Source organism: Zootoca vivipara, chromosome 5, assembly GCF_963506605.1.
Source record: "Zootoca vivipara chromosome 5, rZooViv1.1, whole genome shotgun sequence".
In the NCBI taxonomy this organism is placed as follows: Eukaryota; Metazoa; Chordata; class Lepidosauria; order Squamata; family Lacertidae; genus Zootoca; species Zootoca vivipara.
This window is the reverse complement of record NC_083280.1, coordinates 28,201,021-28,213,521: the sequence shown is the minus strand read 5'-3', so window position 1 is coordinate 28,213,521 and position 12,501 is coordinate 28,201,021. Positions and strand designations below refer to the sequence as shown.

The 12,501-nt window shown below is 44.9% G+C and overlaps 2 protein-coding genes across 10 annotated transcripts in view; one reads left to right on the top strand and one right to left on the bottom strand.

Moving 5' to 3' along the window:
- Nucleotides 1-8,961, bottom strand: part of TRIP12 (thyroid hormone receptor interactor 12) — a 76,571-nt gene extending 67,610 nt beyond the window's left edge. For all 9 annotated transcript variants that reach the window (XM_060274511.1, XM_035133959.2, XM_060274512.1 and 6 more), the window contains exon 1: nt 8,488-8,961. The gene's annotated coding sequence lies outside the window, so the exon portion shown is untranslated. The remainder of the gene's footprint in view (nt 1-8,487) is intronic.
- Nucleotides 8,962-8,969: 8 nt separating this feature from the next.
- Nucleotides 8,970-12,501, top strand: part of FBXO36 (F-box protein 36) — a 36,638-nt gene continuing 33,106 nt past the window's right edge. The window contains exon 1 of the mRNA XM_035133972.2: nt 8,970-9,253. Coding sequence (XP_034989863.2) covers nt 9,158-9,253 — 96 coding nt within the window. The 5' untranslated portion in view covers nt 8,970-9,157. The remainder of the gene's footprint in view (nt 9,254-12,501) is intronic.

Genomic DNA, 12,501 nt, shown 5'->3' with positions numbered 1-12,501 from the left:
TTTATTTCCCAACTTCTGAATACTTAACATCTGCAGCTCTCAGAGGGCATTGTACCACAGTTCTACTTTGCACATACTGAAGCAAATATGCTAAAGTTGAACAAGCTGACCTATTCCAGTATTTACCTCACGTCTGTATTCCTTCCAATCAAGTCCCCTTCTGCTCAGCAAAGCTGCTTAATCTAGATTCAGCAGTGATAAGATCTATGATTGGCAGATACACCATGTCTCAAGATTGGATGGGAGAGAAACCTTGGACTTTGTAAGCACAGTTAGAGCACCAAACTTCATCTGACACCAATGCTACAGAGTATATGGTAGCCATGCCATATATAGCATTTCAAATATTTGAAGCCAAAGTCATTTAGGGCTAGAAACACTAACACAAGTACTTTGAATGGGACCCAGAAACAAACTGGCAACCAACACAGCTGTATTAAAGCAGGCATTAGATTAGCTGCACATTTGTTGCCGTTTAAATTTCCAAATAGTCTTCAAGGGCAATCTCATGAAGAGCAAATGGCAATAATTCAATCTGGATGTTACCACAGCATAGAATATGGTGGCCAGGTCATCCCTGCCCAAGAGGCTAGTGAACCAGCCAGAGCTAGAAAAAGACAGCACTGGATCCATGAACATTCCCAAGCTAAAGGACAGCAACCCTGTTCAGAACTTGCTATCTCCCCAGCTCCCAGACTCCCAAACTGAACCACATGTGAAAGGCTCGATATTACAGTATTTAATACAAAAGTAAATGCAATGGAGGTCCAAGGATTCACACCAGCCCCAAGAAGCTAGCCTTGCTGTACTGATAGAAATAGCCAATAATAAGCCTGGTTCATCTCAACATAATGTCCAAAAACAGTATCACCCAGAAAGCCAGCAGTTGGGTGGACAGTGCACTTTTAGAGCCTTTAGCTGATCTCTGGTCTTGGTCTAATACATGAGACAAGTTAAGCAAGATACACCTTTCAAGAACCAAGATATACCTGTTTCTCCAAAAATAAGACAAAGTCTTATATTTATTTTTCCTCAAAAAAAAACACTATGGCTTATTTTCAGGGGATGTCTTATTTTTACCCTCCTCCTCCTCCTGCCGTGGCCGGCATTGCTGCTGCGCCTATCACTATGTCTTATTTTCAGGGTATGGCTTATATTCCTTGAATGCTTAAAAATCCTGCTATGGCTTATTTTATGGCTACGTCTTATTTTCGGAGAAACAGGGTATGTGCATCACCATCAGTCTCATAATCATTTACTGGAATCCTATCAATAGCTCATCTGATTCTATCGGAGTTAAAAGGTACATATACAGTTGTGCTCCTCATATCTCATCCAGAATTATATATAATTAAAGTTGTACTACCATTTCAGGTTGCTTGGGTTCAGAGGCCCAGCTACCTTGGTTTGTGTCCATAGCTGTATTTTTTTCCACTACATTTTCTCCTGACCATCACAACTGCAAGCTTCCCACTGCTCCTTACCCAGCTTCCACTCCCACTCTAACCTGTAGCACAGGGGTTGTCAACCTGGTCCCTACCACCCACTAGTGGGTGTTTCAGGATTCTAGGTGGGCGGTAGGGGGTTCTACGGCGGTAGGGGGTTCTTCTGAATCCTCCTTCCATCGAGCACTGGTGGGCGGTAAGGAAATATTACCATCAAGAAAGAGGCATTAGTGGGCGGTAGGTATAAAAAGGTTGACTACCCCTGCTGTAGCACATCCCTTTGAACCAATAACTACCAGGTGATTGAGCAGGCAAACAGAAAGATTGACAAAATCTACAGCCATTAGGGCATAAACTTAACAATAAACTTCTTATCCTAGATACACCCCTGTTTAATGTTGGAGTGCCACTTCATATCCCAGGATGTTTGCTACTTTGTAGCTGGAGGTGCTTGGAGTTCAAGCAACCCCACACCAGAAAAGCTGAAGACCAAATACAGTGGAACCTCGAGCTGCGGACGTAATCCGTGACAGAGGCACAGCGGTGTGTCTGTGCATGCATGTGATGTGATTTGGTGCTTCTGCGCATAGGGCAATTTAGTGCTTCTGCGCAAGCAGCAAAACCCGGAAGTAACCCTTTCTGGTACTTCCGGGTTTCCCGCAGTACGCAACCTGAAAACGCGTAACCCGAAGCGTCTGTAACCCGAGGTACCACTGTATTAGTTAAACTTGATTTATACTTTGTTTTATTCACCAAGACAGTACACTAGGTTAACTGAAAACTAGCTATGAGCCCAGCAGATGAAGAAATAAATATTGATTAGAAATGCACACCTTTTTTTCCAAACTATATACACAACAGCTCCAGTAAACAACCTAGGGCCTCAATGTATTGGTATTATCAAGTCTAAATGGGTTCTAAAACTTCAGCAGGTGCAAAATTCAATGGCCAAATTGCTTACCAGTTTGAGAATATACAGTGGTACCTCTACTTACGAATGGAGCTCCATCCGCCATCTTGGATGCGGTTTAGATAGGATTTTTTTCTACTTACGAATTTTTAGATAGGGTTGCTTCTACTTACGAATTTTTTCTCCCAATGGTTTCCTATGGGATTTGACTTACAATTTTTTTTGACTTACAAATGTGCGTTCAGAGCGCATTAAATTTGTAAGTAGAGGTACCACTGTAATGCCAATCCTGGGCCCAATTCAAAATGCCCAACAGGGCTCAGGACCACAATACCTTAAGAACCACCTCTCCCTATATGAACTGACCTGGACACTGCTTGTCATCCGAGACTCTTCCCTATGTTCCTCCTCTCTGAGAGGTTCAGAGGGTGAAAACAAGAGGACAGGCCTTTTCTGTGGTGGCTCCCCATCTGTGGATTCCCTCCCCAGAGAGGCTCACCTGGCACTGTCATTACATATCTTTAGGCACCAGGCAAAAACATTCCTCTTTACCCAGGCCTTCAGCCATTAAATAATCTATGGATTGTTCAAGGTGGGGTGTGTGTGTAATGATGATTATTTTTATTACTGTGCTGTCTATGATTATACTTTATGTTTTTATTATTATGCTCTGTAAAATATGTTTTTAATGTTGTCCATCAACCTTTGATCAAGGGCAATATATAAACTGAATAAATAATTATTATTACTAAAGTAAACATTCCTAGGCAGACCAAACAGTAGATGTAACAGTACTGTTGGAGTAGAAAAGGCCAACTAGGTGATACAAGGAAGCTCAGGGAAACTCACGTTCAGCCAAACGGAAGACTAGCTCCAAATACCTCTGCCAAGCAGTTTGCCTTTTGCAGCAAAAACAAAAGTCTTATGGCACCTTAAAACAAGAACAAAAATCATTAAACCTTAATTATTGGAGTCGACTTCATAAGAAGTGCTTTCAGTAGAACTTCCAGCAACAGAAATTCTGCAAGTGAAGAACTTACTGAGCCCCAATTAAAATATATGCCAGATGATTTATTTTCAGGAGCTATTCTGTTCTCCAGATCCTTGCTCAGGGGCTCAAACAATCCAACCACTTACAGATGATCAGAATAAGTGGCATTAAGAGAGGCATGCAAGTTCTGAAACAGGTTAACTGACTGCCTATTTACTCATTGTCAAATATTCCAAGCATGCCACTGGGTAGATGCCAGCCTACCATTTTTATTTAATTACAGAATCATTTATCAGCAAGAGGAAAAACAGGTTGTCCCTTCCTCTGCAGTAGCCAGGGGGCTAATTCTAGTATTAGTTACCCATTTATAGCTGCAGTCATCTCCGAATAAAAGTAGGCAGTGAAAAAAGTCTTTGCCTTGTTATGTAGAGTGTTACACTAGATAAGGAAAACTCTGGTTCTAATTCCCATTCATTCATGATCACTTCAACATTAGACCACTCCTACTCAGCCTAACCTACTTCCCAGGGTTGTGGCGAGGGTAATGGAGGAGATACTGTACACCACCCTGAGGTTCTTGGGAAAGAGGTGCATAAACACAGAATAAAAACGATGGCGATTTTTGAAAGCTAGTCATAGGATCACAAAACAACTTTACTCTTATTCTATTGAACCTGCTGATTATCTTTTTTGTTGTCATAATATTAAAGGATCGACAATATTGACAGTGTTTTTGATTGGACAGGTATTGAATCCTAATTGGCATCATTTTGTATTAATGGCCTCACAGGTATGCAGCATATACTTAATTAGCAGGAAGTCAGTGATTAAGTGACTGAGGAATCAAATAGCAGCTAATTGTCCAGCAACAGTTCTTCATTATTTCTTGCCTACTATGGAAAGGCAATCTTAACATATATAAGGAATTCTCATTCAAGTGGAAAGCTCAGTAAAAATTATGAGCTTAATGAGCCATGATTAGAAGTTGGTAGGGCTAACTAAGGATTGGATCAGGCATCCCCAAACTGCGGCCCTCCAGATGTTTTGGCCTACAACTCCCATGATCCCTAGCTAATAGGACCAGTGGTTGGGGAAGATGGTAATTGTAGTCCAAAACATCTGGAGGACTGAAGTTTGGGGATGCCTGGACTAGATAATGCTGCTCTGGAATTCAGATCCAACTCACAGGCACCAGCCTGTTTTCCTTTGCACAGAGCATTAATTCTAAGCCAGGTTAACTTCTTCTAGAAATGTGGTATTTGAGGTTTACACTTTATTCACATTTAGAGGTCCTTGCATCCAGCGCAGGTGGCGCTGTGGGTTAAACCACAGAGCCTAGGGCTTGCCGATCAGAAGGTCGGCGGTTCCAATCCCCGCAACGGGGTGAGCTCCCATTGCTCGGTCCCAGCTCCTGCTCACCTAGCAAGTTCGAAAGCACGTCAAAGTGCAAGTAGATAAATAGGTACCACTACAACGGAAAGGTAAACGGCGTTTCTGTCTGCTGTTCTAGTTTGCCAGAAGCGGCTTTGTCGTGCTGGCCACATGACCTGGAAGCTGTACGCCGGCTCTCTCAGCCAATAACGCGAGATGAGCGCCACAACCCCCGAGTCGGTCACAACTGGACCTAATGGTCAGGGGTCCCTTTACCTTGCATCCAGGCTTATCTGAGCCTATTGAATTATTAATTCCACATCACTTGCAGGCAACTCAGCTACTCACTTGAATGTCAATAATGACCAATATGTAAAATAAGTCCAAATTATGTTAACTGGAGACATTGGTTTTTATAGCAATTTTAAGTGCCATACCTTTTTCCAATGAATTCTTTAGCATGGAAAGGGCATAAGGAATTCTGTGTGATATCCCAACCCCCACAAACAGAATCATTGTACCAGAGTTTTGTAGGGGGATGAAATAGTTATGAAACTTGTTCAGGTGTGTGGAATAGGGATCCTTTTATTCTCATAACTCAATTGTTGCCTGCCCTACAACATTTTAAATAGTTTCAGAGTTCCTGCTCTACCACAGCTGTCCCGATATATTCAACAGTTCCTGAAGGTTAGATATCTTGAAATTTGCCAATTCTAATTTAAAACAGCTTCTTCTAAGCTAAAGAAACCAAATTTATGAAAATTGTCTTTTTAAAAATGTCTTTGATATTTAACAGCTTTATCAGAAGTTATCAATTTCAGGGTGTCTTTTTATATCAATTACAGGTGCGTGCAAGTCATTTGGGCCTTTTTACAACCTCCTCCTGGCTCTATGTTACAATCTGGTTTTTGTTAGATGTAGCTCCCAACCAGTCCAAAGCATAGGGTAGATAAATATTCATTCTGAATTGAACTATTGTTTAGTTCCTGGGTGCCAGCATCACTTACACACCAAGGTAACAAGACCCTCAGGAGTATCAGAGCTGCAAATCTATAGCAGATAACATTGACCCCATTGATTAGATTCCACATTATTAAAATTGTTTAAATGAACAACATAACTTTGGTACACTTCCCATGTTTTTCACACCACCCCATATCTACCTAACTTCTTATTTAATATTATCTTTCTCTTGTATTATCTTGTAATACAACCCCAGGGCCTTGATCTTCTACAGCTTCCTTCACAGGCTTTCATATCTCTTACAGAAGAAAGGATGTAACTCCTAGCAATCAATATAAAGTGGCATCAAACACAGCCTTCTATCTGGTGGCCACTCTTACTTTGTATAGTATTTAACTGTATGCATGTGTGCAATACAAATATAAAGTCAGGGGTACCTGAAAGAAAGGCATAAAAAAACCTATCAAAACATTGAAACAGAAGCAACACAACACCTGATGATACATAAGTGATGGTGCTGGAGATTAGTTTATATTCATGCATCACCTTTTATCTTATAGACCACTTCCAATGCATCAGGTTTCTTAAATTTTAAAGAAAGGCAAGCAGTAATTTAAAAGCTACACTTACAAGATTCTGGGGGACTGAATTATAACTGTGGACAAATCTTTAAATTTAAAAGAGCTTTATTTTATATCAGTATTTTTAAACAGTCTCAAAGTTACCGTATTGGTTGCCTTTCTTCAGAATAAGTTGAAAGCAATAAAAGCAATAAAAACCATCCCACCCACCCCCAAAATGGCAATATTTCTGTTAACATTTATGTACACACGTTTTGAAGAAAACTTCATTTTGGGTTGCTATGAAATGTTTCTCCTTTTCACTGAAAAGAATCTTTCCCCATTTTCCTTGAATTCCCCCCTTTATTATTATTATTATGGACAGGCCTAACAGTACCAAGGGAGTCAATATTTCCATTAAGTCACAGTTAGGGAAATCACTGTGTTTTAAAAAAAATGGGATCTTGCCTTAAATCTGTATCAAATCAATCCTCCTGCTGATGAAAAGGGTTATGAAAACAACTAGTACTTACAGTAAGAAAATCCACAGCAGAACTATTAGATCTTGGTTGCAGTATGAAAACAATCCTGAAATCCAGCTAAACTAATTCTAGAAACATTTCTCAAATGCATGGCAGGCACTGAATCCATTTAGACCAATGCCAAGATCTCATTTCTTTCGTCTGTGTAAATGCGACATTGTCAGGCCTAGTATGTAGGCCTCTGATACAGGCAGGACCTTTGTTCCATACATCGTTGTTTTTCCCTAAAGTCTCCGATAAAACTTTCCACTCACCCCGCCCTAATGTTTCCTTGTTCCTAATCTAAACTTTTTCGAATTCCTGATGCCTTTAAAAACCCTACTGCGAAGAACACCCCACCCCGACAGGACTGGCCATTAGGAGGAACAATAAAAGTTGTACAGCAGGCAGCTGGGCCTGTACGGCTGGCAAAAGCCCCGGTATCAGTTTGAATGCTAGCACGGTAGTAGTCGGCAGATACGCAAAAGCGAGGCGTGGAGGAGGAGAGAGGGAGGGGGGTGGGAAAGAATGTAAATAACCAAATACGACGCGTTATGCAAACAAGCCTCACGCTAGTTTCTTCTCGAAGGCGTCAGGAACACAAACTACGGTAAAATTATAGGGGCGAAAGGAATCTGCTCCGGTAATGGGACCAAGTGCCGAAAGGGACTGGGTAAACAAACACCCTTTTCCGCTTAGCAGAGTACGATTTCCCCCTTCCCCAGCCCCCAAAGCCAGGCCAATATGGAGTCAGCAGATCATTTAGCATTTCTTTTTTTATTGTCGACGCCGACGCCGCCGTTGGGCTAAAAGGGGGCTGCTTTCCGCCCTCTGCTACGACTAATTCAGTGGGACCCAGCAGCTCACTTCAAGAAAACAAAATTAAAAGGGGCCCCTGTGGAGGACAGGGGCTAGCAAAGAGGTTTGGGGGAGTTTGCGAAGCGGGGCCGAATACAAACCGGGCGCAGTGTCAACACTGACATTGTCCTTTTGTATTTAATCACACACAAGCCAGAACGCCAATCTTAACCGTGGCGGGGGGGGGAGGCGGGGGGAGGTTTAAAGGTAGGCCCGCAAAGAGAAGAACGGCTGCGATATGGGGCATCCTGCGCTCCTGTGAACCCAGGCATAAAAGGTGGGGTCCAGATTCATCCCATTAACAGAGAGCCGCTTACACGGGAGCGTGGAAGGCGAAGAAAAGAAGGGAAGGGCTGAATCACGATAAAGCTTCAGGCAGCCGTTTGGCCATTTTGTCAGCTCCCATTTCTGCCACCCTGGCTTCTCCTCTTCACTATTCCTTTTCTTAAGAACGGGGCGAGGGGGTGGGGGAGAAAGAAGCCAGCCTTTTACGTTCAGTATTTCCTCCTCCTCCGCCCCCCGCCCCAACACCTTGTATATTAGGTGCATATTAGGAGACCTCTTTATGGCGAGGACTTCCTGAAACCCTATTCAAGGCCTCAAGCCACCACCACACACACATACCACTAACCTTCCCCTTTCTTTCTTTCTCTCTCACCCGCCCCCGTCGGGTCCGGGACTACCTCACCACCAATCTCCCCCTGTCATGTTCTAACCCAACGCCGCCTCCCTCCCACCCCACATTCCCCGACTCCGGCCCCCCGGCGAAGAACGGGCGGAGGGGAGGGGGGAGGCCGAAGAGTCGCTTTCCCTCCCACAGAAACCCCAACGTTAAAAAACAGGCCTCGTCCGCCTCGACCCACAGTACCTAGTTTATCCCGACGCGGCCTCTGCAAAAGCGCTCTGTGGCTCCGGCTCCTTTTCTGTCCTGCCCGGCGCCTCTTCCCTTCAATTATCAGCTGAAGCCGCAGCACCGATCAGTGCGCCGTCTGCCTCCGCACCGTACCCCCCCCCTCCAGCGGCGTAGGGGGAGGCCGGGGACTACTTTACCCCCAAAGGGGCCCGGGGGCCCCCGTTCTCCCCCCCCCACTCGCCAGCAGCGGGTGTTCTCCTCCTGCCCGCCTTGGCGCTCCCTGCCGCGGGGCCGGCAGCCCCCCCCTCCTCCTCCCACACGTCAAGGATCGGCGGCGGTTCTATCCTTGCCGTCCCCCTCCGCTCGTCTCAGACGTTCCTTGGCTGAAAAAGAGGTATCCCTCCGCTGGGGTCGTCACCCCCGGGGTGCGCGCAAGCGTTTATCCCCCACAGGGTCAGCGAAGCCGCTGGCGGCGGCGGCCTCCCCGTTGGCGGTTTCGCCCCGATTTAGAGACCTCCCCCCCCCCTTTCTTTCCCGTACGTTCGCGGGTAGTGTAAGACCCGCCGACTTCCAGCACGGAGGAGCTTGCCCGTCTCCTTTAAGAGGGGAGGCTGGGCTTCCCGTGACCTCTCCGTGTGCCCGCCCCTTCCTGGTTGCCATAGCGATTGGCCGCTGGCGTCCCAAAATGGCGTCGCTCCTCACAGACACTTTGTTCGAGGCGCGAGGGCAGGCCCCGGCGCCCAGCAAAGACTTCTACCAGCTCCTTGTCACCAAGAAGGAGGTGAGTGAATTACCTCCCCTCTCAGGGGGTCCTCCACAGATTTCTCCTCCTCCTCCTTCTTCGCTGTTGTGAGCGGCGGCGGCCTGACTTGATAGTGAAAAAAGTAATGGAGGTTCCTCAGTTGAATTTAGGGCTATTCATTACTTCTTCCTAGGACTGAACAGGTGCATCCTAGAAAAGTGCAGAGAAAATTCTCCGGGCGCTCGACTTGCTTCTCATTCAGGAAAGGAAATGGGGTCCACTAGAACTTAAGCAAAACATTTCACTGATAATTAAATGCCAAACCTCCCTACTAGAACATTCCTGGGTTCATTCTCTAAATCTCCGATTTGGTAGTCCTGTCCCCTAATCCTAGATGCTGCCTTTATTTAAGGCACATTGTACCTGGTTAAATGCACACCTTTCTGTATGTGTGTCCCCATTTTGAGCTTTTTCATTTACAGGGGATCCTATAGTCCCAGGCATCTCCCATAGAGGTGGGTTTTCCAACAGGAGTTATATTGGGTGAATTCTAAATACAGTACTGTAGACGAAAATTATAATTTCTATTTACAGGTAGGTAGCCGTGTTGGTCTGAGTCGAAGCAAAATAAAAAAATTCCTTCAGTAGCACCTTAAAGACCAACTAAGTTTATATTTTGGTATGAGCTTTCGTGTGCATGCACACTTCTTCAGATACGTGTATCTGAAGAAGTGTGCATGCACACGAAAGCTCATACCAAAATATAAACTTAGTTGGTCTTTAAGGTGCTACTGAAGGAATTTTTTTATAATTTCTATGTTACACATCCTGCTCCATCAATGACAGGGATGGGGAGCCTTGGGCCCAAGGGCCAAATGTAGCCCTCCACAACTCTGGCCCTCAGTGCTCTCCTCAGGCAACACATTCTCAGCCCCTCGTTAGACCACTTTGCACCATCTTTGAGTCTTTCATTTCTGCTTGGATGGAGAATAGAGAGGGATGCAATTGTGAAAAAACCTACCCTATAAGATACAGTGACAAATTTCACATTTATTGCTTACTTTTGCCTCTGATCATGATTTTGACTGTGTGTGTGTTTGTGTTTCAAACATTCCTCAATTCTTTCACCTGAAAAATATAAGGCAATTGGACTCCAACATGTTGCAGGGCTGTGTATACTTGGCAAATTCCCAGATTGCATTTCTGCACCAAATACCCGAAGGTGCTCTACATTCTGCAACATTTGCGAATACTTTTTCCAACATCAAATCCTAATAGTGTTACTTACTCAGTAATTCAGTAAAATGTTGTCACGATGCTATTATAGCGAACAATATTACCTTTGAAATTCGGATCCTTTCTCTTTTTGGAACTTTCGTGCACAATCCAAGCATCTTTTGCTCATTCCCAGGTGGGTTTGACCCACAGTTTAAGAAGTAAGGTTTAATCCAGTGGTGGCGAACCTATAACACGCGTGTCAGCACTGACACACATAGCCATTTCCGGTGACATGCGGCCACATGCCAAGACCTCATTTCCGGCCGGCAGCGGAATGCCGCAGGTGACGCATCTCTGTGGGCCTTGTGGACTTCCGGCGAGGCAAGATGGCGGGCAGCACGGAGCCGCGGAGCTCCTGAAAGTGACCAGCACTGACAGAGCTGACGGACAGGCTTCCAAGCCACCGAAACCGCCACTGCCCGGACACTGGGGGCCACCAGTGCAGCAACCGGGGAGCTGCCAGACCCCACCCCCACCCCACGAACCTGACAGACGGCCTTGAGGCACTCCGGAGCCCGGAGGAGGAAAAAGGAAGCCCCGGACTCGCTTCCGCTGCCACTGCAGAAAAGAGGGAGAAAAGAAGGAAAAATAAGGCAGGGGTCCGCTCGCTCCGTTGCCGTCCCCATCGCCCCTGCCTCAAGGGAGAGGAGGGGGCCCTTGGAGGAGGGAGAAGAACCCCGACCTCGGTGCTGCCACCGCCGCCACCTCGCCACCATCCCGGGAAGAGAGAAGAGACACCCAATTAAGCTGAAACCCCTTCTCTGTTGCCCCGCCACCACGCAAGCATAGCCGAGTGAGGGGAGAGGTGGGCTGGAGAGGGCCACGAGGAGGCACAGGCCCAACCAGAGCCCACCTCCCCAGTGGCAGACCCATTGGAGGAAGGCCTGAGCTCAGAGTCCCATTGGGAAAGACCTCTGGGTTTTGTCTTATTTTTTCCCCTTTTTAATATTTTTTTTTAAAAAAAACTTTATTTTTTTCCACCCCTTTTCATTTTTTTTAAGGGGAAACAAATATACATTGTTGTTATTTAAACTATAAATATTGTGAAATTATGGTTTTTTTCTCGAAGTGACACACCACCCGAGTTATGCTTCATTTTTTGGCCAATTTTGACACACCAAGCTCAAAAGGTTGCCCATCACTGGTTTAATCTCTAGTCAAAGTAATATCTCTCCTCCAGAGGGAGTGTTATGGCAAGTTACAATATTTTGATTTTAGGCTCTCAGCATTTGTGAGAGAGCTGTATGCAGAAATCCTATACCTGGTACTGCAAAATTATTTTTAGTGGGTGTATATGTAAATCAAAGTGGCCGTCTGTTCAGGGGGAGACAGTATCTCATATACAGATCCTGAAGGATAATGTTTCTCATTGCCCTTCTTTGACCTGATACTGCTGTAACATCACTCTAGAATCCAAAGAATTGAGAATACTGTCACTACTGTATGCTTTTAATATAGTGGTTTACCTACTAGTGCTGTTTTTCATGTTGTTGTTTTCTGTAATATAACTGACACATCTCCTAACTGCTTTGATTCCACGGGATCCAGAATCATGAAGGTTCTGTCTCTAGTTGGTGACCTGTTCTGGCAGCTCAGAAGGGGAAATTGAGCTTGATTTAGCTTTTCTCCTTTATCCCTTAAGTTGCTTTTCTGCCACGTTGATCTCTCTGGCACAGTGACCGTTACAGCTGCATCAAAGCAACTGCTTCTGCGGAAGCATTAAGTGAGCGAAACTTTCAGTGTTAAGAAGCCATGTGAATTCCTGGAACAACTTCCTCAAAAATTAAAAGTTTCTGGAAGTACGGAAGGGGAAGCAAAGAACAACATTTTGATTTTTCTTACTGTAAACTCTCAACAATTTCAGAGAAGAAATACATTTCCACTCTGTGAATGTGAGATACAGTATATCCCCAAACTGATGCATATACGTAATATACAGGGATTGAGATTCTCCTTCAGTTACACCAAATCTGGTGCCTGCATACAATTTGCGACCTTTCTGTTTAGGA